This window comes from Dermacentor silvarum, chromosome 3 (genome assembly GCF_013339745.2).
Source record: "Dermacentor silvarum isolate Dsil-2018 chromosome 3, BIME_Dsil_1.4, whole genome shotgun sequence".
Lineage (NCBI taxonomy): Eukaryota > Metazoa > Arthropoda > Arachnida > Ixodida > Ixodidae > Dermacentor > Dermacentor silvarum.
Window position 1 is genome coordinate 35,541,837 of NC_051156.1, and position 26,596 is coordinate 35,568,432.

General features: G+C 48.4%; 1 protein-coding gene across 1 annotated transcript in view; it reads right to left on the reverse strand.

Moving 5' to 3' along the window:
* LOC119444297 (sodium/glucose cotransporter 4-like) overlaps window positions 1–26,596 on the reverse strand; it is a 603,800-nt gene that overhangs the window by 195,242 nt on the left and 381,962 nt on the right. Inside the window, exon 9 of the mRNA XM_049663258.1 lies at window positions 10,460–10,857. Within this exon, the coding sequence (XP_049519215.1) occupies window positions 10,460–10,857 (398 nt within the window). The remainder of the gene's footprint in view (window positions 1–10,459; window positions 10,858–26,596) is intronic.

A 26,596-nucleotide genomic window follows, 5' to 3' on the forward strand; every position in this document is an offset into this window, starting at 1 on the left:
ACGTGGGGCTGCGACCTGGGAAAGAGCTTATGCAGCTCCTCGCGAACGACCGCTCTGATGGTCTCGCGCAGGTCGTCGGCGCCTAGCGCTTGAGCGTCGGCGTAGTTGGTCAGGGCACGGCGGTTGTATTGCCCGACGTGCATTTCAAGCGTCTTCTCGATCGTTGTAGCCTCGGAAAGAAATTCGGCGACAGTCTTGGACGGGTTGCGCATCAATCCGGCGAATAGTTGCTCTTTGACACCCCGCATCAAGAACCTAACTTTCTTTTCTTCAGACATGTCGGGGTCGGCGTGGCGGAAGAGGCGAGACATCTCCTCCGTGAAGATCGCGATGCTCTCCTTAGGCAATTGCACTCTGGTTTCTAAGAGAACCTCTGCCCTTTCCTTGCGTAAGACGCTCGTGAAGGTCCTCACGAAGTTCTCACGGAAAAGGTCCCACGTAACCAGCGTGGTCTCTCTGTTCTCAAACCAGGTCCGAGCAGCGTCATCCAACGAAAAATAGACATGGCGCAGCTTGTCCTCGTCGCTCCTTTGTTGAACGTCGCGGCCCGCTCGTATGTCTCCAGCCAGGTTTCAGGGTCTTCAGCCGATGATCCACGGAAAGTTGGTGGCTCCCGGAGTTGTTGCAGCAGGATGGGGGACGCTGGGGTTGCCATTGGGGTCGTTGACTTGGCCTTGATCGCTGTGGTCTTCTCGGGAAGAATTCCGTACTCCGACAGAAGTACTTGCTGCCTACGGCTAGCTCGCTGGTTCTTGGCGACGTTGGCGTTGTCCTCCGGTTTCGGGCTTGGATCGCGGCTTTGCGGGGGCGTTCGCTGCATGAACGCACTGCACCTCCACCAGATGTCACGTAGTTGTGACGCTGAAGAAAACAGTCGTAAAACTGTGTATGACGAAAATGATTTTTTATTGGGCGAACCTGTGCCCATAAAAGAAAGCTAGACCATCGGCTTTTATACAACGCGTCGGCTTTTATACCTGAGTCATCGAAGGTACCAGATTAATCCCTGATGCCCGCGTGTCTTCCAGAAAGTTCTAGACAATTCGCGTCGCTCATACAATCAGATTACATGAGCGTCGGTGACCACAGACGAAGGATGGAAGCATCGATAACGTTCGAGAAGCTTCCGATGCAGGCGCATCCTGCGCCGAGCGATAACGTTTAACACTTGTTATCTGGTGGAAAGCGGCCACCGGTGACAGATAAACATGTATACGTGTCAATATATATATATATATATATATATATATATAATCATATCGTAAGAAGCCAACAAACAATGACACCAAGGACAACACAGGGGGAATTGTACTTAGTACTTGCATTAAAGAAATTATAAATTAAAGGAAATTAAAATCGATCAAAAAACAACTGTCCGCAGGTGGGGAACGATCGCGCGTCTTCGCATTACGCGTGCGATGCTCTTACCATCCATATACCGCGGAGCAGTTCTCCCATCCACTTTCTGGAGTATTTATGTTTTACAACTAGAACTAACTCGGGGAGTGTTAGCCAGCGCCACCACTCACAAACCATGGCGGCGTATGTAGAACATCATTTCTGCCTCAGGCGTCACGAGCACGTGATCTTTTTGGGTGATGGCAACTGGTCAATAAACCCACATATGCTACATGAAGGCCCTGAGAAGCGGGGCGCCCGACGCGTGTTCTTGATTACAACGCCGGCGCTCGCATGTTGTTAACGGATCTGAGGTATGTACTTCTGCGTTATAGAGAGGCTCGAGGAACTGTCTAAGTCGGGTCGTGAGACACTCTTTTGTACAAATTTCCTGCACAGAAATCGTCGATAATGGACCACAGTTGACAATAACTGTCACTACAGATACTCGATGCAGAAAGCACGCCCGTGTCACACTTTTTGTTTGCGCTGAGTACACGATCTTTGTGATAGAAAGACAACCTTATTGATATAAAAGACATGCGCACGCTCAGGAATATTTAGAAAGACGTGCTCGACTGAAAAATTAACGTGCAGCATACCTGCACTGTCCAGAATTTCAGTACTAAGACAAATGAAACCGCCTCTGACAAGCGCGTCCCGTCATTTGTGCAACAGGACAGGAATCGATTCAGGCTGTTGACGTAATAACAGAAATACTTGTCTCGAATATATTTTTCTTCTTGAATCCAGTTTTTATTAGATAAAGAATAACGTCCCCACCAAGGAATCAACTAAACATTTGCGAGAGAGAGAGAGAGAAAGCACTTTATTTGCAGAAATAGCCGGCATGGAGTGTTTGGGTTTTTGTAGCAAACGGAATTATTGTAGCAGCACAAAGGACAGTGGATGAGAGTTGGTACATGCACAGGCGCTCACTTGTAACTAAACTTTCGACCATGTGTTTAACACAATGCAGCAGAACCGTGTGTTGATGAAGATAACACACACATGCTAAAAGATTAAGAAATATAACAGCCTTGTATTTCTACACGGATTCCTGTGATGCACCAATGCGCCCAACTCTTGGTTCTCCCATTTGTAAGAAATGTCTGGTTACATAATTGCATTTTATACGCTGCATAGCGTTTTTTGAGACTTACAGGGTTGCGATTGGATGGAAGGCTGAGCAACATACCGTGAGATGTAGCGCTGCTGCTCACATCGTTCCTACGCTCGACCACACACAATGCTGGAGTGAAGAGTTTGAAAATAACGCAAGCAGTGACCAGTCTCGGCGACAAGAATGCTGCATCGGTCGGTCTTATACCGCTAGTGGTCATCATCATCAGTCTATATTTATGTCCACTACAGGACGAAGGCCTCTCCCTGTGATCTCCAATTACCCCTGTCTTGCGCTAGAAGATTCCTACTTGCGCCTGCAAATGTCCTAACTTCATCATCTCACCTAGTTTTCTGCCGACCTCGACTGCGCTTCCCTTCTCTAGTATCCATTCTGTATCTCTAATGGTCCACCGGTTATTCATCCTACGCATTACGTGGCCTGCCAAGCTCCATTTTTTCCGCTTATTGTCAACTAGAATATCGGCTATCCCCGTTTGTTCTCCGATCCACACCGCTCTGTTCCTGTCTCTTCACGCTAGGCTTAACATTTTTTCGTTCCATCACTCTTTGTGCAGTCCTTATCTTGTCCTCAAACTTCTTTGTTAACCTCCAAGTTTCTGCCCCATATGTTAGCACCGGTAGAATGCAATGATTGTACACTTTTCCTCTCAACGACAGTGGTAAGCTTCCAGTCAGGATTTGGCGATGCCTGCCGTATGCACTCCAACCCAATTTTGTTCTTCTGTAATTACAAGTACAAATTACAAGTACAAGTACAAAATTACAAGTATTACTGCATAAATTCGTATAGCCATATCCCATCATTACTCAGCCGAGCTTGCTCCGTGTCCTATTCACCAAAATTCTGGTTATGCGAGCTTACTTTGACTCACATTCACCAAAATTATACTCCGCTGAGCATGCTCTGGCCCATGTTCATCAAAATTCTACTTAGCCGAGCTTGCTCTGACTCCTATTTACAATAATTCTACTCAGGCGAGCTTGCATTGAGTCATATTCACCCAAAATTTACTTAGCCGAGCTTGCTTTGACTCATATTCACCAAAATTCTACTCAGCGGAGCTTGCTCTGACTACCAAGTGAAAATATTCACCAAAATTTTACTCAACGGAGCTTGCTCTTACTCGTATTCACCAAAATTCTACTCAGCCAGGCTCACATGAACTCGTGGTTAGTTGATTGATTGCTTTATTTGCTTCGTCACAGTACAGTGTAACAAGAGGTGGATGGAAAAGCCGTTCCAATGACGGCCTCCGCCCCCTGTCATAGAGTTAATATACCCAACTTCAGAGGAAAAGCTCCCCATAGCGCCCATGTATTCAAAGTGTTAACCGCAAGGGCGCTGCCATGTTGCTACCCTATGCAGGCGACGAGATGCGATTCAGACGAGGCGCGCAAGCAACGCAATCCCGAGCCTGCGTCAGTATGGTAGCGCCATCTAGTTAAGGCGCCTGCAAACGCAGCCCTAGTACACCGTAAATTTTGCATCAAAATTTTCTAAATAGCCATACGATAGATCTGAAAAATATACGGAATGAACTTATACGCGCTACGTGTAAACGCATAATATTTTGAATATGTTTAGTGCTACAAAATGAGCTCTACAGTTCGCTTCTTCAGCAGCGGTTCGTGCCTTGCGAAGGGACGCCATAACGCGTACCCAAGAGGTACCCCGAATACGTGGCGCACATCGGGATAGCGTTGATTGCGCGCCTCGTCTGAATCGCATCTCGTCGCACGCGGCGGTTGCAGGCACGTTAACTAGATGGCGCCACCATACTGGCGGAGGCCCGGGTCGTCTGCGCCTGCGCGCATGCCTAGGGCGTGTTTATAGTGCTTTTTTGTGACGCTGATAGCAAACGCTTGCGTGGCTCAGTGGTAAAGTATGCGACTCCTACGCAGCGGGCATGGGTTCGATCCCGGCGGAGAGCGGGTACCTTTTTTCGCATTTCCGGCGATATAGCGGTTACGGGGCAACGGCGGCATCATCGCGACCAGAAACGGCTATTGGAATGAGCCCATAACAGCTTACGCTGTAAAACTATCATCATCAGCATTGGCTCGAGCGTCGTCGTCTTTCTGAGCGCACGGCCCCTCCTCCTCCCTCCCGGCCGGCTGATCTCCCACTATCTCTGTTTTCTTGGGCCAGTCGACCTTCTCTTATGCCGCGTTCCCCCCTGAATAGAGTTGGGCTTGGCTGCGAGGCTAGTGCTACGGTGGCTAGAAGGGGGAGGTGAGAGCAACGGCGGCGGCGGAGTGTTGCAAGCAATCATGACAGCAGCGGCGGCGCTGCAGGCGCCAGCAACCGCCGTGCCTCCGTAGCGCGGAGGCACGGCGGTTGGTGCCACGGGTTTCGGAGCGGGCGTTTTTGTTTGCAATTAGACGGTCGCATATTTGACATAACTAGCGATAAGCAAATGCATATTGTACCTTGTTAGCAGAGGAGACAATAAATGACTAGGAGCTATCCTCTAATGAGTTGCTAAGTGTTAAAGATGCATTCGCTTCGGGCATGTCCCGGCCGGCACAAAGATTCCTCGCTGCATGCGTTGTACGAGCTTTCCCGAATCGTCGGGAGCGAAAAAAAAATCATTTCAGCTAATGCGCAGAATATTATGCGAGTGCACGTGGTGTGGGTAAAGAAAACTGCACCGATTTGTAGGCTCGCAGTGAAGAGCTCCTTAGGTCATATTACTGCAACGCACTGCGTCCTGCTCGTCAAATTGGTTAATACCAATTTATGATGCTTAGAAATCATTCCACATAGGAGTTAAGTAAACAAAGTTACTTTTGTAGCCAATGTGATGAACTAGAATGGTGGTTACCATGAAGAATACCCAAAAAGGACGACCGACATCCCTTGATTATATGATTCAATATACAGGGTGTCCCAACTATCAAGCTACAAGGTTTAAAAGTATGCAAACGCCCCGTAGCTGGACAGAATCAAGGCAATGTTGTTTGCCGTCGCTTGTAGATACTCAGATTATTTTTTTGCATTCCGCCTAATTACATAATTAGCCCTAATTAATTATTCAACTTCTCAAATTTTATAATTAGATGAAAAGTGTCAATGATAAAACTGTAGAGCAACTTGAAAAACTACCGATACGGCTTTCTGTTGCTCAATACAGGCTACATAAAGTATTTTTCCGAGCGTGAAAGAAGTCCGCGAATACAAGCGAAATTGCCGCGCGACTGGCCGCTCGAAGCCCTTTGCGTGCATGCTGTCACGTGACTGCCGCAGCGGCACGCCGTCGGTTGGTGGGGCCGCCCTGCCGCAGCTGCGTTTTGCGGCCGGCGGCGCACCGCGCGCGTTTTGCCGCTAGTGTGTACGTGCCATAACAGTGTGGACAGGAGCGTAAAGCCGTTCCGTGACGTGGACATCGCGCTAGCGCTCTTATCAGTTGCCCTTACGACTCACGATAGCCCGGCCGCGTGCCGTTTGTTTGGAGGAACTACGCAACGAGCGACTGCGTGCTGTTGCGCAAGCCGTGGTCCGAGCGGCCACGAAGGTTCCATGGATGGTGCCGTGCCAGGTGCCGGAAGAAGGAGAGGTCCAATGAGATCAGAAAATGTTTTATATAAACTGTACATGTTGATATTTTACGAGGGCTCCATGATATTGGAGCCGTCTACATGCATGTTCTAGCGTTTACATCTCCGAGCGTCCTCACAACACTCAAGTCCCGCTGTTTTATCCCTTTGGTTTCCCTCTTTCACTTGACGAGAGAATGCACTTTAGTTCTTCTTAGCCAATGACAATCTTCGACCAGTTCGCCATATCCCGCCCATGATGTGCCGCCGTATTGCCGGGCTCCGCCTCCATTCTCGCCTGATCGCCCCCGCACACAGGCAACGGTTCAGTCGCCTCACCGTGGCGGTCGGTTAGCGGAAACCACCATTTCCAGGGAGGGCGGTGGCTGTTGTCTCGAAGGGGGCTCCAAGTTGGCGCGTCACAGTCGGCACCCGGCCTCGTCGTAGTTCGTGCGGGCGCTGGTGCTTCACGAAACACACCAAGTGTGACGTTGCCGTTTTAGCTACGCATGAGGCCGATGACCCATTGCAGTCTGGGGACTAATTCTGGGGCTCATCCATCCGTCCCAGGTGACGGCGTCGCTCCCCGGCCGCGAGAAATGACAAGCGTGAAGCGCACTTGATAGCTTCACGTCTGGCGATGCGGCCTCCTTTGTGCCGAAGGACCACCAGACACAACAGTGCCCAGAAGCGCGAATGGGCGCGAAAACGACGCGAAGGAGCGTACGCAGCAGAACGTACGTCCAGTGGTTCGGTAGTCCTAGTCGAACAAGCGGTCGTTGGCCAAATACGCCGCGAAAGTTAGCAGAGCCGGCAATGTGATTAGCGCCGGCGGCTACGCCGGAGGCGTTGCCATCTATACGCGCGGAACGATTTCTTTGGTGTAGTCCAGCAATATCAGAGGCCGGTGGCGAACGATGTCATCGTCTCCGCTTGCGCCGACGCGTGTGCCGTCAAGGTGCGCGATGGTCCGGTGGTCGCTGTCAAGTACTTTCCACCCGTGACGCCTAAGAGAGACATTGAAACAATCATGATAGACTTCTTTGGATGGGTTATGTTCGACGACGAAACATGTATCGTAATGACGGGTGACATCAACGTTGACATTGCACGCGCGGATGGAAAGTGGTTCACTTCGTTCCTGCTCGAGCGCTTCGAGTTGACGTGCGTGAGTGAACCGACGGTACCAACTACGACACAACGGACGTGTAGAGACGTCGTGTTTATGAAGAACGTGCCTACTTTGCCGTACACCCTATGGTGGTTTAGCATAGCGACCATAAGGCCATGATCCCTGTGGTCACTAAATAAATGAATACCACCGGATCATATGTATTTCTCATTCCTTAATAGTTTAAATAACCAATTACACCATCACATCATAATTGGATATACATAATTCCCACCATAGTACAGCTTCGCTGGTCTTCGATCTCCACTCCAGCCTGACACTATTTTGCTCAGCTTTTCCTCTGGAGTCAGTGTACTAACTCTATGTTCAAAACTAATTTTGTTCTGTGCACCCACCGGCACACCATCTGTGCAAGCTCGGAAACACCGCAAAAGGACATTGCGCGCCCACCCCTAGATGGCGCTGCGGGTCCGGAGAGAATAAAGCCCCTCAAGAAGAAAACTAGCGCCATCTCCTCTCTCCTCCTCCTGCGCCGGCGTTCACTCTCTCTTCTGTCGACCGTGGCTCCCCCTACGCGGTGCTGAACTAGCAGACGCTCTCCGAATGAAACGCTGTGGCTACGTGTCGATCGCGCTCTTGAACTCGTATTTTGATCGGAATTTTTCGCGTTATATTATGACTGGCTGCCGCAACAACGAGAGGACGCATAAATGCCGTTGCACTTAGATGGCTGTACTATAAGCAGTGATACAGCGAGCTTATAGCCTCTAAGTCGGGCTTTAACTGAGCCATGCCACGCGCGACCTCGGCGTTGGTTGACCTAGCGCCGTCATCTCCGCGTTTCAGTAGCTCCAGTCCCTCGTTGGCCAGCGGCTAACGTGCACAGCGGGCCTCTAACAATGACTACGCTGCGGGAGTGAATGATCCACCAGCTGTATATATGCAGTTGTCTTACAGGTTTCACTGACTAGTGAGCTACCGATCATTCGGCGGAAGCGGTCCATCGATAATGAGGCTAGTGGCTTCGCTCGCTTGCAGGCAGACATTTTTTTCGTTCTGGCGGTGCCGCCACCTACGAGCAGAAAAGAGAAGTACTGCATTATGACACTAACGCGCACCGACAGTGAACGCTTCGGTGGTCTCAGCACTAGGGGGCCTACATAAAACGGTGTTGCATGTAGGCTCCCTACTCAGCACTACGACGCCTCGATGCCAGCATTCGAAGGGACGCTGGCATCAAGAAGCACTACCAACGCGTTCTCGCAGAAGCACTACTAGGTGGCGTTCACCGTACTCAGCACAGCGGAGCGTGGCCTCCGCAATTAGCTCTGAAAATGTTTCTGAAGTTGATCGCGGAGGCTGCAATTACGACGCGCTGTACGCGCTGATTTGACTCGGTGACGATTCAGTTACGTGCTTTGTCTTGCGCGTTGTATTAGTGTGTCAGTTACGTGCTTCGTCTTTCGCGTTGTGCTAGCGTGTGTAGCGTAGTGCAGCTTCCATATGCACGACGGTTGCTCATGGTCATCGACGTTGGTAGTCGTGATGGAGGAGACGTGCCACCAGGCGTCAGCGTGGGTGCATCAACGCCTAAGAGCGCTTTAGCCACAAAACACCAATAGACATTATATATCAATGTGCAATAAACATTACACTACTTCTGTGAAGACACGTTTCACTTTCGTGTTCTATACCGATTCCTATATAAGAGGGATCAACCACATTTTTTAACACGAAAGTGTTTTATGCCGGGGTCCACCAAGACTTCACTGACGTATTTCCGTCACGGAAATACGTCACACGAACATACACGAACATAATACAAAGAAAGAAACCAGAAGAAAAAGTTCCACAAACATGCAAAATTTGGAAATCGAACCCACGACCTCTCGGTCCGCGACGATACATCGCCGAGCGTTTAACCCATTGCGCCACAAACGCATTTGCAGAGAGCTACACAGACGCGCCTTATATATCTAACACTCCTCCGTGTACCCGCGCTCTTGCTCGGGGCGGTGCCGCCACCTACGAGCAGAAAAGAGAAGTACTGCATTATGACACTAACGCGCACCGACAGTGAACGCTTCGGTGGTCTCAGCACTAGGGGGCCTACATAAAACGGTGTTGCATGTAGGCTCCCTACTCAGCACTACGACGCCTCGATGCCAGCATTCGAAGGGACGCTGGCATCAAGAAGCACTACCAACGCGTTCTCGCAGAAGCACTACTAGGTGGCGTTCACCGTACTCAGCACAGCGGAGCGTGGCCTCCGCAATTAGCTCTGAAAATGTTTCTGAAGTTGATCGCGGAGGCTGCAATTACGACGCGCTGTACGCGCTGATTTGACTCGGTGACGATTCAGTTACGTGCTTTGTCTTGCGCGTTGTATTAGTGTGTCAGTTACGTGCTTCGTCTTTCGCGTTGTGCTAGCGTGTGTAGCGTAGTGCAGCTTCCATATGCACGACGGTCGCTCATGGTCATCGACGTTGGTAGTCGTGATGGAGGAGACGTGCCACCAGGCGTCAGCGTGGGTGCATCAACGCCTAAGAGCGCTTTAGCCACAAAACACCAATAGACATTATATTTGCAAATTTGAGTAGCGCGGCAGCGGTCATCTTACAAGTGTATGCGAGGCTGCTTTTGCGGTCTCGTATAGCGATTCTTCCGTTTTGCGGAAGAATCGCTCGCTTACCTCACACAGCCGGGACCATTGTGTTGGGTTGAAATCAGCCCGGCTGATTCTCTGAAGCCATACCTTCCTCTGCGCCGCGTCTCGCTTCGCAGATGGAATCCGGAAGAGTCGCTTGCCGTCTGTTTCGCGTGTTCTGCACCCGCATGCCGAGCAACACGGCATCGCGAACACTACGCCTAAAAAGCGCAAAGGAGACTCGATGTGTGGTGCCACCATACACCGCTCGCAATGGTCTGGCACCGCGATGGCGGCGGGAGCAAAAAACAAGCAAGAAAAAAAGCGCGCGAGAGCACGTGACAGCATTCGGCCAATCGGAGGGCCGAGCGCCAAGAGAACGGGCAGAAGAGGAGGAAATCGGCGATCTTCAAAACATGGCGCTACTTTTCTTTATTGAGGGGTTTTAGGAGAGAAACGCGACAGAGCAGCCTGGCTGCAGCATACGTGACACGTTTCAGTAGCGGCAGTGGCGGCTACGTTGCTTGCAAGCTAATTGAAATAACGTGGAAAGTCATCGCGACATCGGTTCTGCATTCTTTGTCGCAATGTTTCCTCACCTGCCAACAATGATAAGTTCCTGCTCGGATGCCTTTTGACGCCGCATGCTGTTCCACAGGTCCATTGTGAAGAGAGTGGATGCGCTGTTGAAGATGGAAGCCAAGTTGGCCACCAGCGAGGCTGTCATCACGGACATCATGAGGCCCCTTCCGCCGGCTGGCATGAGGCGCAGCACGAGTAGCGGATAGGCCACGTTTGTGCAGCCGCGCGCATTGCCGCAATAGGATTGACACAGCTCCGGGTCGGAGCAGCCCACAACTTCGGGGAACAGCACGCGTGCCGCCATTCCAGGAAACACCATCAGAAACAGGGGCAGCGTCTTCAGGTAGCCAGTCAAAATGCTCCCGGCCTTGGCGTGGGACAGGTTCTTGGCGGACAGCGACCGTTGCACGATGACCTGCGCCGTGGCCAGCAAGAACCGTTGGACGTCTCTTTCCCTTACAACAGTGCCATGCAGTTTATAAATCAAGCGGGCGCGAATACTGCAATAACATATGTACAGGGTGTCCCAGCTATCACGCAGCACGTTTTAAAGAAAGAGGAATGGCGTTACGCGAAGCAAACCTAGTGCGTATTGTTTCCAGTACAGTGGAGTGGCCGCCAGTATTTCTTTCGTTACTGAGTTTTAATTAATTAATTGTAAATAATTATCTAACTCGAGAAGTACTGTCCTAATTATCAAAGTGCCAATGAGAAAGTTGTAGATCAACATGAAAAATTCCCGATACAGCTTTCGGTTGCTCAATACAGCTTTCGGTTGCTCAATACAGCTTTCGGCCGCTCTCCCGTTCTCAAGTGGGCAAGGGAGAGCGGCAGCTATGCAGTCGTTCATGAGCCCATTTCTTCTCTTTGTGCAGTTTATCGCCCTATTTGGCACGTGGCTACCAGTCGTGAACCCAGCGATCACCGCCTGCTTTTCATCCGGACCAGTGCTGCTATTGCCTCCGATCATCGATGATACTGAAGCCTGCTTTGCACCAGAAGTGGACGATGATACGGCGTTTATCGACGAATGGTCGGCAACACTGTCTTCGACAGCAGCGACGCGGGAGTACTTAAGCACCTGGTCACACCTGAGCCCTTTCAGTGGGCACGGGAGAGGGGCAGCTATGCAGTCGTTCATGAGCCTATTTCTGCTCTTTGTGCAGGTCAGTAAACCACCATCGCTATATTGTAAGCGCTCTAGCAACGTCTGTTTGCTGCTTCTCCCGTGCCCAATTGTGGTTTATGAGTGCTTGTGTGAAAGTGTTCTTGTTATGAAGCTGCTGGTTTGCTGTGGAGATGTAGAAGAAAACCCTGGGCCTGACAATGATATATTAACGGTCATTTCTGCACTTTCCACAAAACTCGACTACCGCCACAATGAAGTGATGAATGCTCTTGGTGATAAAAGAAAAACAAGAGGCTCTAGCGCAGACGGTGGCTGACCTAACAACGAGATTATCAGCCGTTGAAGCTTTCGTTGAGTCTTTTGAAGCTTCCACAGGCGTAAACGACATCCCACAACTAGTTGCGGAAGCTGTCAGGAGTGAAGGTCAGGCGCTCAGTTCTCGCCTGGACGACCTTGAGGATAGGTCCAGACGCGAAAATTTGATATTCTTTGGCATCCCTGAGAGCCATTCTGAAACATGGGCGCAGACTGAGGGCCTTGTTCGTGACATTGTGTCTCGCAACATCAAATTACAAATTTCTGACACCGATATTTCTCGGGCGCATCGATTGAGATCTTACACAGCTGGGAAGGCGCGACCCATCGTTGTCAAATTTTCTTTGCCCAAAACAAAAGATGCCATTCTCTCACAGAAAAGCAAGCTCAGAGGGTCTGGAATAAGCGTTAGTGAAGACTTCTGTAGAGCCACATGCAACTCCAGAAAAAAATTGCTCGAGTTTGGGAAAGCAAGCGGACAGTCGTTTTCGTTGAAATTTAATAAGCTTCTTCTGAACAAGAAAACGTATGTTTATTTCGCAGCGAACGACAGTGTTTGTGAAGTAAATATTTCAAGACCCGCATATGCGCAAAGCAATGTCACCGCCCTATCTGCACGCAACAGTCCTTCCGGCTCGTCATAGCTAAGTGTTAAAAGATCGAGCGCTAAAAACGCCTCATTTTTCTTTACCAATGTGCGAAGTGTTCAAAATAAACGCGTCCAGCTGTCCTCTGCCATCGATTCCTGTTCCGCAGATATCATTGCTTTGACAGGAACGTGGCTTTCTGTGAAAGTAAAAAATCAGGAGATACTTGAGTGTGCCAAGTGCTATCAATTCTATCGATGTGATCGCGATGCTCGCTGCGGTGGTGGTGTCTTGATCGCGGTTGTCGATGCTATCGTTTCTCCTGACATTCCAGTCGTATCTCCACTTGAACTTGTGTTCGTGAGCATTGTAATTGCTTGTCGTGATATCATTCTTTGTGTTTGCTACAGACCGCCAACCGCGCCATCATCTTTTTGCAGTGAACTTCATGACGTCATTAATCAGCTTCTTGTCAGGTACCCAAAATCACCCCTCTTCCTCTTAGGTGATTTCAATTTTCCAGACATTATGTGGAAAAATGCCTCGGCTTGTCTTAGGCAGAATTCAGCAGAATGCAGAGAACTTTTAGATCTGTGTCATGATTTCAACTTCACCCAGCTTGTTCTCAATCCCACACGCACGACTCGCACTTCTGAGTACATTTTAGACCTAATACTCACCACAGCACCCGATTTAGCTTCTTCTCTAACATATTTACCGGGAATCAGCGACCATTCTATAATCCACTTCACTTTGCGAGCACAGGTTTCCACTAAGAAACAAATTAAGGTCATCCACGATTACAGCAAAGTAGACATCAATGCTATAAACCGGGAATTACAGGTCTTTGTGGACAATTACTTCTCTGGCTTCGAGCAGCGATCAGTTGAAGACAACTGGTTGCTCTACAAAACCAAGTTGTTGTCCATGGTTGACCAGTTTGTGCCAAAAGGAAAAGTTCCATCGAATTCCCGTTCGCCAAGGTTCAATAATTCCATAAAAAGATTGCGCAACAAAAAGAAGCGGGTATTCAGGCGCGCGAAACTGTCGCACAAAACTGATCGTTGGACGCCTTACATCAACGTGAATCGAGAGTACTGTACTGCAGTATTAAATGCCAAAAACATTTTTCGAAACAACACTTCCGTCGTTACTGTCTTCTAATCCTCGCAAGTTTTGGAGCATAATTAATGGCACGAAACATACGCTTCTTCAGTTAGTTCAGTCCGGCACGCCGGTAGCTTCTGTTAAGTGCTGCGCAGTGCTAAACTCTAAATTTGCTACACATTTTCAGAAAGCTGTCCCCACTGTATTTCCACTATTCCTAAGCTTTTCTTTCCTACCAATGGACCCTATCGCGATCAATGCTGCTGGTGTTGAGAGACTGATTGATAACCTAAAGGTTTCGTCATCTGCAGGTCTTGATTTCATTTCATCGAAGATGCTGAAGTGTACGAAAATATATTCATCACTGATTCTATCTAAACTTTTTCAACAGTCATTACAAATGCAGGCGCTGCCCTCGGACTGGAAGGTAGGGAAGGTGGTTGCCGTGCATAAGTCAGGTGATGTACATTCTCCTGATAATTACCGTCCCATCTCGCTAACGTGCATTCCTGTCAAAATGTTAGAGCACATAATATCTCGCACCTTATAGATTTTCTTGAGTCCAATAGTTTTTTCAGTAATTACCAACACGGGTTCCGAAAAACATTTTCGTGCGAAACGCAACTGCTATCTTTTACTAATGACCTGTTCATTAATGCAGACCTGGGATTTGAAACAGATTGTATATTCACTGATTTCGCGAAAACTTCTGATTCGGTTTCGCATGCCCTGCTCATCTTGAAACTTAGTCAGCTTAATATAGATCCCAATGTGGTAACATAGATAAAACAATTTCTGTCTAACCGCACCCAGTACGTGACAACTAATAACGTCTCTTCTGTCCCTACTGCAGTAACATCTGGCGCCCCGCAAGGGTCCGTTCTCGGTCCTTTGCTCTTTTTAATTTACATCAACGACCTTTCTACCTGCGTTTCAACTTCAACTATCCGGCTATTCGCAGATGACTGTGTAATCTACCAAAAGATCACTAACACAACAGATTCGCTTGAACTTCAATGTGACCTCGACAGTGTCTTCGTTTGGTGCACTAATTGACTCATGACACTCAACCCAACTAAACGTAAAAGCATGCGTATATCTAGGCATTCTTCTACTCAAAGCATGCCTACCTGCTTCCTTAACAATGTTTCTTTAACCCCCACTGACTCGGAGTTCATATTACGTCTATTCTGTCCTGGGATATTCATATTGTATATGTGACTAGCAATTCGAGCCGCATGCTTGGTTATTTGCGTCGTAATTATTCCACTGTCGCATCTCCCGCTAAGTTAATGCTTTATGAAACCCTCGTCCGCTCAAAATTAGAGTACCCATGTGCCATATGGGACCCTAGTCAATCATCCCTCATAATTACCCTTGAAGCAGTTCACAATCGCGCCGCGCGTTTCATCCTGTCAAACTACTCCCGTCATTCTAGCGTCACGTCCATGAAAGGAACATTAAATTTACCGGACCTTTCCCTCCGTCGCAAATGCTCCCGCCTGAATCTTTTTCATAAATTATACCATTACAATGAAGTGTTGAAACACGCTCTATTTTCACCGCCTTGCTAAGCTTCAGCTAGAACCGATCACATTTTCAAAGTAAGCTTGTCATAGTGTCGCACTAACTTATATCATGATTCTTTCGTCCCAAGAACAAGCACTGAATGGAACCACCTTCCCTCCTCCATTGCTGCCATTGCCGATGCAGAACGTTTCAAGGTCGCCTTGGAAAATGCCTTGTAACTTATTATCTGTTATTTAACTGCATACGTTTGTAATATCATACCACTACTTTCTGTAGTGCCTTCGGGCCTTGAAAGTATTTATAATAAATAAATAAATAAATAAATAAATAAATAAATAAATAAATAAATAAATAAATAAATACGTGCTTAATAAAAGTGTTTTTCCAAGTGTGAAAAAAGCCCGCGAATACATGCAGAATTGCCGCCCGACTGGCCGCTCGAGACACTTTGCGTCTAATCGCGGGCTTCTTTCATGCTCGGAAAAACACTTTATGTATAGCAAGTATTGACGAACAGAAAGCTGTAACGGGAATTTCTCATGTTGCTCTACAACTTTCTCATTGACAATTTGATAATTAGGACAGTACTTCTCGAGTTAGCTAATTAATTTCAATAAATAATTAAATCTCAGTAACGAAAAAAATACTGGCGGCTACTCCACTGTACTGGAGACAATACGCACTAGGTTTGCTTCGCGTCACGCCGTTCCTCTTTTTTTAAATCGTGCTGCGTGATAGCTGGGACACGCTGTATACATATATATATATATATATATATATATGTATATTCTGGAATCTTCAGGCAAAAACAGCGCGACGGATTGCAAAACACGATACATAGGGACACAATGCTGATTAACAACTACGAATGAATTCTATGCGTAAGTGGCAAGAAGAGGAGGGGCAAGACCGCGTAGAAACATGCCAATAGACACAAACGCGGGAGAGTGAAACATAAAGAATGTATCTGTGTAATAAAGATGAAAGGCAGAGAGATGACGGTTGCGTATAAACGTGCACGATATCGCACGCTTCAAGTATATCGTGTGGAAAGTCCAGGGTAATTTGCAGTTATAATACAATGATCACGGATAGAACTTGCGTCGCTCATATAACAGTGCGACGCAGTGAGACAGTAAGGGGACCTGATTTATTGAAGCGACGTGTTTGTATCAGGCGTGCTATGCAGGATGCCCCGAGTTTGGCGAAACTCGGGATCTTCACGAGCTCTGGCGACGCCCCAAGATCAAAGAACAAATGGTAACAAGACGACGTTTGTCCATCGGCACACCTCCAATTTCATTGGTTTATCTTGATTCACTCTGGGTGGCTATTATCCCTTGGGCGTTGCCATATGGGCGGTCGACAAACTGGGGCTCACGTGATCATACGGCCGGTGCATGGTCGTGCCTTCTTTCACTTGTTTGTCGTTCCACCGAGTGCAATACAGGCACAAGCAAGTTATAAAATAAATTCATTTAGTACAATAATATTAGTCACATTAACGTGGGTTGTAAGCATTTTAATGTTTCCACGATGTACACGGAATGTGTATTAGACTAATTTGTATTTAAATACGTTTCTCGTTATGCTACGAGGGGACGCTCGCCCCCCTCTTTTTTTTTCTGGATTCGATTGGCACGGCTCGATACGTGCTTGCTCTAGCATTTCCGAGCACCGATTGGTGTGCGCTTGCTTTTCTCACTGGGTTTCCAACAGATCGCTCGTTGCTCCTTTGCTCTAGATTGGATTGGTGCGGCTCGCTACGTGCTTGCGCTCCCATTTCCGAGCAGAGATTGGTGTGCGCCTGGTTTTCACACTGGGCTTTTAACAGATCGCTCGTTGCTCGCGCTAAAGAAAAGCTGCGAGTAGCGCGCGCATCCAGCTACAAGACGAAGTGAGCGTCGGCTAGCGCATAAGTGGTTTGCCGCGCGCTTACCGTGTAAGCACACAGGAATGCCGGAAAGCACACATACAAGGGTCAGAAAACTACGCTTTATTTTCTTTTACTTTGCGATACACCTCCATACTGGCAAGCGTCGAGCGATGGCTTCTAACAACCGCAGGAAAGAGTCTTTGTAGTGGCTAGCCCGAGCGATCCGTGGCTTCTAACAAACGCACGAAAGGGTATTTGCAGCGCACGTGGATGTTGACTGCCACCACATGCATCCCAGGTGGGACTCCAGCATCGGTGCAGTTACCCTGTACCCATCGCTGACGAGGGAGCGCTTCACTTTTTGGCAATAACTTTCTTTTTTTTTGCGTGTGAACGCCCGTGATGGGGTCCACAAAGTTCACGCTTTGGTTGACTGTCTACCAATGCGGATTGAGGCATAGCCCCGTTAGCATCCACTAAATTTGGGATACATTTGTATGCGGCCAATTCGTCACTATGAATAATGGTCCCCGGTTGAACATTGGCTGCAATAATGGCGCCTAGCGTCGCCGCCTTTCGTCGGTATACTTTGAAAGTCGCAACACCCCTCTGGTCGCGCAGAACATGCCGAAGACCCATGGGCCCCCAACTTTAACACCGCCGTAATTTTGGCGGCTGGCGGAAAGTTGTCGCCCGTCATTAGGCGGCCTCGATTGTATACTTTTGCTCGCCGCGAAGAAGGCACTCATCAATTTGCGCTATCTACCCGGGGTACCAAGTGGAGGTCGCGCCAGCAGCTCGTCCCTCGCGACCTTACGGGGGTAGTTCGTCCTGTCGGCGATGGTGTGCTCCTATAGAGGAAACAAGTCACCGGTCATCTCCTTCAACAGCCATATGTCTACGCTTTTGCTCACGCAGTACGTGAGCCAAATCATTTGCCGCCTGGAGAGGTGGTCGTTCGGATGGCCGAGGCGGTCCGTGTTGGCGAAGTAACGTCCTTCGCCTCTCTGACCGTGCAGTGCAGCTTTACCGTGTAACTGCGAAAACTGATTTCGGCACCCGTTGCATCGGAAGGCAGCCCGGCTTCCATTCTGAGTCTTCCAATATAATGTGACCACTTTGCCTACGCAGGTTGGTTGGCCCGGGTTGAACCCCAGGTGCTCGTAGGTGCCCCAGTACTCCGATGACGACGCCGGACCTGGCCTGGGGCTAGGGCGCGGTGGACGAGCAGCGCTTGAAACAGGAGAGAGCCGAAGCGATCGCACGAACTTTTCCTCCGCAGCCTATTCACATCAGTCTGTTCTCGGAAAGCATAATATGCCCGCCACGCAGTCTCCGCAGACAAGGGCGTTCGCCTAACTCGTCACACAGCCAGCGCACTGACGTTTTGGAAAGGCAAAAAACGACGCTGAAACTCTACGTCGGTCATGTAGCTGAACGGGTCCAGATGGTCATATTGACGCTTGCCGCCGCTGGATGCGATGACACAGGCTGCTGCTGCCGCCGCCATGCTCCCGAGTTTAACTCGAGAGGGGTTTCGCGATGTACGAGTTTGGCCCGAGTTCGCGTGTCAATCAAAACCATAGGTCACGCCCCGAGCGAGGCATGTAACTCTTGTGCGCGCCCGCCACGGTTGGGCCACGCCCAACTTATTTTTCGACAACAGCGACGTGGTGCGGAACTGAGAGGAATTAACAATCTTGACCGGCGAAATAAAACACGCACAACGCACTGTCATCGGTGATGTACTCAGCACCACTATAAAAAAAAGCGTCGACTTTCGCTGCCTTATGCATATGTCTTCTTGGGCTGTGATGACCCCACAACACGGTTCATTGCCTGCGTTGTGGCTACGTAGCGCACAGCAAATAATTATCCGCACGTCACTGTAGCTGCTAGCAAGGCGTCGATGCGCCGTGATGGACGACGATCTTGAGCAGTGCGTAGCGTTTTCCAACGGCAACGTATCGCAGCTGTCATTTGATATGGCTGCTCTGTCAATGATATAGTGCAGCAAACACGGTCAGCGGTCAGTGCAAACACACCCAGTGCAATGGCATTTTGTCATCACAAGCACGGCACACTAAACAATTGCAACACCTTCCTGCGTTCGAAGTCTAATTTCCTAACTGCACACAAGAGCCCTCATCCACTAAAATGCGATTACTGCGCTGTCGTTACGATATCCATCTGCGATCGCTGTTAGCTCAGCAGCAGAGGCAATCGGCAAGCACATTGGAGTGAACAACACACTCAAATTCTGCGCACATGCGCACAGAGGCACCTTTAATGGGCAAGCGGTGACAATCGACGAACTGTGTCGCTGGGCAGCACGCTCGTGTTCGCAATGCATCGCGGAGACTTCGCGCACGCAGATAAACTGGTGCATTTTCATTGTGCTGCGTCACTACGGACCCAGAATACCGCACAGCCATTTTGCAGCGACAGCCGTTGCTCCCGTCTCTATGGCTAAAGTGTCGTTTCAGTTGGTAAAGCGGCGGCCTTAATAGCCGCCGAAGTGAAGCACCTGCGGTGAACAGCCATGCCGCAGCGCTGCGTTGCCATTCCCCTATTAGACAGGGAATGGGCAGATCGTTGTCATGACTGACTTTATCGAACATAGCACTGCAGCGCCCCTGGCGACTGCTCACCGCATGAACTCCCTCGTGCGTGTGACCCTCTAGAATGTATCCGCTTGTAAGCTTTCGCCTCACTGTCGCCACTCGCGGCAAAAAAGTACAAAATTTAATAATTCTTTATATGTCCGTTTGTCATCACAAATTTACAGCATTCAAAACAAAAAAACGATACTTTAAGAAGTAAAATGTTGGTTATTTTATTTGTTGTATTTCAAAGTATTCGATTGAGGGAAAGTATAGGTGCAAGAATGCACCGCATGTGCCCTGTTCGCATTCGACGGAGGATAGAAAGATAATGCCCGAAACAGGAGGCACGCCCTTGACGCGCCCGAGAAAGGCGTGGCAAGCGGTTCACGGCAAGTGTGCAGACAGACAGCGGGACAGTGACGGTATTGCTAAATTGCGATAATACGTTGATAACAATACGCGGCGCTGGCGCGTTGTGTTGCGCAGTCCTCTGTGCTTGAAGCCCGGCAGCACTGTGCCGCGCAGGGTGCGCTCAGGTTGTCATACGCGGCTTTATCTCGACATTTCTTTTTGCCTGCTGTTATTGCACGTTCCTTGCTATCTTCGTTCACTGACTGCCATCGAGCAAACTCGGGTAAAACTCGGGTGAACGAGAAACTCGGCGCATCCTGCATAGCACCCCAGTTATCATATGTCTCGCACTCTAAATTATATGTAAAGGAGGGCACCCATTTATTAAAGATCTTTCTCGTGCGGAATAACTTAGCGATGCTCCGTTCCTTCAGATTTCGATCTAGTTATCACATCTGGGCGCTCATAGAATGTTTTGCAGCCACAGGTCTTTCAATGGAACATGAACCTAATTCAGCAGGATATTCTGTTCTGTGTGTTTATTAGATGTCACAGCTGTCCCCGATTTGTCGTCGGCGCGAAGTCGATCGACGGGGTAGACAAGCTGGTTGGTCATTCCGTACGCAAGCGAGCACAGTGAAAAGAGTCAGAGTCGGGAGTAAACAAAAAAAAAACAAGATATTTATCGGCTGATAAATATACACAAATTAATAAAATACAATAATAAGAAAACACAAGACAGAGTAACACACCCGAACTTAATCTAACACAATGATGAAGACAAATAAATACGACCAATGAACAGTAGATATAAAAATGAAACAGTGCGAGGTTCAATTACACAAGAATACACTTAACAGTTTTCACTAAAACAAAGTTCAAGAGCAATCAAAGTTCAAAAGAAAACAAATGGTGTCATACGCATGGCCGGGCAGCAGCAGCAAGTCCATAAACCGTGGAAGTCAGTGCACAAAGCTTTCCCAAAGAATGCTGGCGGTCCGATCTTGTCGAGGTGGATGCGAATTGCTGAGCTGGGTTTCCCGAGAGTCTAGATCTGACGACTTCCCTCAAGCAGGTTGAGCTAACTTGAGGTGAACTACCGTGAGCTTCGTTGCAGACGCTGGTTTGACATCTCGTATGTCAACAAGCTTCATCAAAGTCACTCCCTCACCAGAACAGGAATTGGCCTCCCTGGTGCAGTATTCGGCCACTACCTCCCTCATGACTCCGACAATTAACCCATGGCCCTCAGTTCCCAGTGGCTGCGGAGCACCTGACCAAGGCGGCGGTCAGATAAAGAAACGACAAAACATGAAAGTGTCCAACTCAAGAGATCAGATAGAATTCGCTGAACTGTCAAAACTGATCAACAAGAAGAAAGTAAGGGATATTCGAAATTATAACGTGGGAAAAATTGAGGAAGCCATAAAATATGGACGCAGCATGAAATCAGTAAGAAGAAAACTAGGCATAGGACAAGGCAAGATGTATGCACTGAAAGATAAGCATAGTAATATCATCAGCAATTTCGATGACATAGTAAAAGCAGCAGAAGAATTCTATACTGACCTGTACAGTAGCCAAAACAACCAAGCTTCTTCCATTCGAAATAGTGATGAACCGGATACAGAAGCTCCTTCTATAACTAGCGATGAAGTTAGAAGGGCCTTGAAAGACATGACCAGGGGAAAAGCGCCTGGAGAAGATGGAATAACAGTAGATTTAATCAAAGATGGAGGAGATATCATGCTTGAAAAGCTTGCGGCCCTTTATACGAAATGCCTCACAACTTCAAGTGTACCAGAGAGCTGGAAGAACGCCAACATTATACTTATCCATAAGAAGGGAGACGTTAAAGAATTGAAGAATTACAGACCCATTAGCTTGCTTTCAGTATTGTATAAAATATTCACCAAGATAATTTCCAATAGAATCAGGACAACACTTGACTTCAGTCAACCAAGAGAACAGGCTGGCTTCAGGAAGGGATATTCTACGATGGACCATATCCATGCCATCAATCAGGTAATCGAGAAATCTGCGGAGTACAATCAACCTCTCTATATGGCTTTCATAGATTATGAAAAGGCATTCGATTCAGTAGAGATATCAGCAGTCATAGAGGCATTGCGTAATCAAGGAGTGGAGGAGGCATACGTGAATATCTTGGCAAATATCTACAAGGATTCCACAGCTACCTTGGTTCTCCACAAGAAAAGTAGAAAGATACCTATCAAGAAAGGGGTCAGGCAAGGAGACACAATCTCTCCAATGCTATTCACTGCATGCTTAGAAGAAGTATTCAAGCTCTTAGACTGGGAAGAATTAGGAGTGAGGATCGATGGCGAATATCTCAACAACCTTCGGTTTGCAGATGACATTGTCCTATTGAGCAACAATGGAGAGGAATTACAACAAATGATTGAGGACCTTCATCGAGAAAGTGCAAGAATTGGGTTGAAGATGAATATGCAGAAGACAAAGATAATGTTCAATAGCCTGGCAAGCGAACAAGAATTCAGGATCGCCAGTCAGCCTCTAGAATCTGTAAAGGAATATGTTTATCTAGGTCAATTACTCACAGGGGACCCTGATCATGAGAAAGAAATTTACAGAAGAATAAAATTAGGTTGGAGTGCATACGGCAGGCATTGCCAAATCCTGACTGGGAGCTTACCACTGTCGTTGAAAAGAAAAGTGTACAATCATTGCATTCTACCGGTGCTAACATACGGGGCAGAAACTTGGAGGTTAACAAAGAAGCTCGAGAACAAGTTAATGACCGCACAAAGAGCAATGGAACGAAAAATCTTAGGAGTAACGTTAAGAGACAGGAAGAGAGCGGTGTGGATCAGAGAACAAACGGGGGTAGACGATATTCTAGTTGACATTAAGCGGAAGAAATGGAGCTGGGCAGGCCATGTAATGCGTAGGATGGATAACCGGTGGACCATTAGGGTTACAGAATGGATACCAAGAGAAGGGAAGCGCAGTCGAGGACGGCAGAAAGTCAGGTGGGATGATGAGGTTAGGAAATTCGCAGGCGCAAGTTGGAATACGCTAGCGCAAGACAGGGGTAATTGGAGATCGCAGGGAGAGGCCTTCGTCCTGCAGTGGACATAAATATAGGCTGATGATGATGATGATGATGATGATGTCAACAAGTTCCTCGGAGTTCCGACGTGGCCAGGCGGCCCAGGCGATACTGGACGGCACTAGCCCCCCCAACGGCTTCTCAGCAGCGCATAGGTTCAGCTTCTAAACTAATCAGCAGGGCCCCAAACCTGCGCTTAAATAGCCTCTCCTTTCCCTAGTTCCCTATGTAGGGAAACTGCCGCTGTGTAGCGTTCTCCGAATTCGGGGCTCTTAGCTCCCAACAATCTTGGCCGCGTCCCTTTCACCATGGACGAAGAACCGCAGATTATCCTCTCTCCTAATGTCAAGGGCCAAGGTGGAACCCGGCATACCACGCAGACGTATGCGCACACTTCTGGGTCCGTAATCGGCGTGTCGCGTCTGGAATCGAGATGGCAGCCCGAGCGGCCACGACGCTTTTGACGCCCGTAATTCGGCGTGTCGATGTCGAATAAATTATACGCTACACAGTCGGGAGCCCACCTTTTTGACGCTCGTAATTCGGCGTGTCGTTAATCAGCGTCCAAACCATTCGAAAATATGCCGCTCCGTGACATTAGACTATACAGAATTTTTTATATTGCGATAGCAATAATATCGACACTCCATGTGCATTGCTGCCGTCGCCGTCCCCGTGAGGTTGCGTATCAAGTCCAACTGCGATAAAACCGTCGCCGCGCGCCGCACGCTGTGTGTGCGAGTGAAAACCTACGAGCGGAGCCGGCAATCGCGGCTCAATGTAGCGAATGCGAGGGAGGAAGGCAGGCCGGCAGCGCAGGCGGTCGTCTTTCGGGCGCGCGAGGCAAGGGCGCGAGGCGATGGAGAGGAGAGGGGGGGTGCGTTCTGCTCCGTCGGCTGCTGCTCACCGCGCGGCCGCGCCATATTAAGGCGAAAGCCTTTAATGGCTCATACTCGCGGCGTCCGACCGTCCGTCCGTCCGTGCCCTGGAACGGTGCCACCTGTGGCCTCTCCCCTTCACACTTTCTCAGCAATCACGTGATGGCACAGCGGCGCATAGCACCAGTTGCGCCGCCACAGTTGTTGCCTCTCCCCCTTACAGAGTCTCAGCAATCACGTGATGGCACATCGGCGCGCGCGACAAGGCTCCTTCGTCAGACGTCTCGTTGCAGCAGTCGAGTCGGATGTCGGATGGTCGGATGTCGGATGAGTCGGGTGGCCCCCAAGCGGCCCGGTGATGATTCCACGGCAAGCGGTTCAGAGAAGCGCCCCAATAATGTCGATTGCCCCGATACCAAACGCCAGAAGGCAATGCCAGATTTTAAAGGCAACAAGCAGTTATTGAGAACACAGCCGTTATTTAAGAAATATAACATGTTAAAGGCCGAACAGGTTTACTACTTTAAGCTATTGCAATGGATCCATAAATGCAAGTTACATATTTCCACAGTGCCCAGCTCAAGTTCATACAGTACCCTAAACCCAAAGGAAACATGCCGCAAGTTAGAACCAACTATGGAAGGCAAGCATTATCTTTTCAAATAACCAATGCTCTAAAGAGAAAAGACATGCAGGTAGACTTTACTAAAGGTGTACATACATCTAAGAAATACTGTAGGGAGTTTCTTGTGAACAGCGACATTATGTTTTCATTACTCTAAATTACCTCAAAAAGTGCGCTTTGTTCTCCCTTCCCATGCTCCTCTCAGATTCTGCAATTTGATACACGGCTGTGATAATGTGCTTGGTTCTTGTGTCTTGGTTTTTGTGATGAGTGCCATGGCTATGAATGATGGTGTTGAATGTGATGAATTGCTGTGCCCTGCATTTATGTTGCAGACATTATACTGCGTATGTAAATATTCTGTACTAATTATTTGCTGTGATAACTTCATATCCCAGCAGTGACTAGTCCCCTTTTAATATTGCCCACTGTCTGAACCTATGATGTCTGTCTGACGGAACTTTGTTATTGTATCTTGTCTGTGTATATTATGCAAGGGCGCCGGGGCCCTAGTCAGGTGCTCTGTCGCCTTTAGCCTCGGCCCCCTCTTAGACTGTGTCTGAGGAAACAATAAAGAAAGAAAGAAAGAAAGAAAGAAGAAGAATGAGCGAATGCGCATGCAGCGGTAGTCAATCGAATGGGCACAGGCTTTCGCCGAACACACTTTGGAATTTACAAAGTGTACTTCAATTTTTTTAAAGCGATCTGCGATGCGGGCTAAGTGCGCGCCCGCGCGGGCCTCATCTTCAAAGCCAGGCCCTGCACACCCTCGAGTCCACCAAAAGGCCACAGAAGGAGAAAAAATTGCTCTAATAAAACAAGCATAGTACATCCACTCGAAAAAACTTGCGAGCACGCTTAAGCTTCGTTTTTAAGAGTGCAACGCGGTAGCATTCACTCACGCTCCCCGACAACTGCAGCTTAAGCAACCGTAACGGTTACCAGGAAACACTGGCGGCGAACGCTATGCACGAAGGCGAGCTTTCTGGTAGAAACGCGGCCTCTTGCCTGGGACAATCCCGGAGATATTGCACAACCGCGCAAAAAAAACCTACATAATTTTCAGGTTTCCGTTTTTGTTTCGTACTTTTAATATTTCAGTCTGAGAAGATTTAACTTACACAAAACGCTTGCGGCTGTGGGTGTTTAGTTTCACGACGTTTGCTTGTGGATTGTCATTCTCAAAATTCCGAGGAATAGCTTAGCCATGAATGCAAGACAAGGTATGAGCAACATTAATGATAGAATGGTGTGGCATACCTAAATATATTTGGAGGGCCTGCGTGGTTGGGGATGATTTTCTCGGCCACGGGTGCCAAAGGCGACGCTGACGCCGACACCGGATTTTCTGCGACACGGGGCCCTTAATGCTATCGCGTTAAAATATGCCTATGTGAGTGCAATAGCTGCCTCTAGAGGCGCCGTAATAAGCGCGATTTTAACCTGCAAACTTATTTCCACGCTTATCGTGGCATGCCTATTTTATGACAAAGAGTACAAAATTGTTATTCCTAATTATACATTGTTTTCTTTAATACTAAGTCTGTTGTTTTTTGCCATTATAAACGCAAAATAACGTTCATCATCATCGATCCTCCACGTGACCTCTGGCCTGGATTTAAAATTTTTACCGGTATTTTTCGCGTACACGGCAAGCACGGATTCATTGGTTCGTACACTTATGATGGTTCCTTATTTTGCGCTAAAACCAGTTTATCGAGCTTCGACACCTCGCGTTATTTAACTTGGGGTGAAGTGAGAGGTTTGCAAGAGGAGATGTAAGCCCGAAAGCTAGGTTTCGGTCGTGAGCCATGCGGACCAAGTCGGCATCGAAACGGGAGCCGGATTCTGCTGCGACTGAGGACGGCAATACTGGTAAGTCGTTTAACATCACTGCTTGAATCGTTATGTAATATTCATCTCGTTAACTTACAGGCGGAGACAAGTTAACGAACTAGATCCTGCATTACACATGGGCAGTCAGGACCCTTCGTTGCTGTTTCCGAAATAAATCTGTAATTGCGAGGCCATCGTTACACAAACACAATCACGAAAG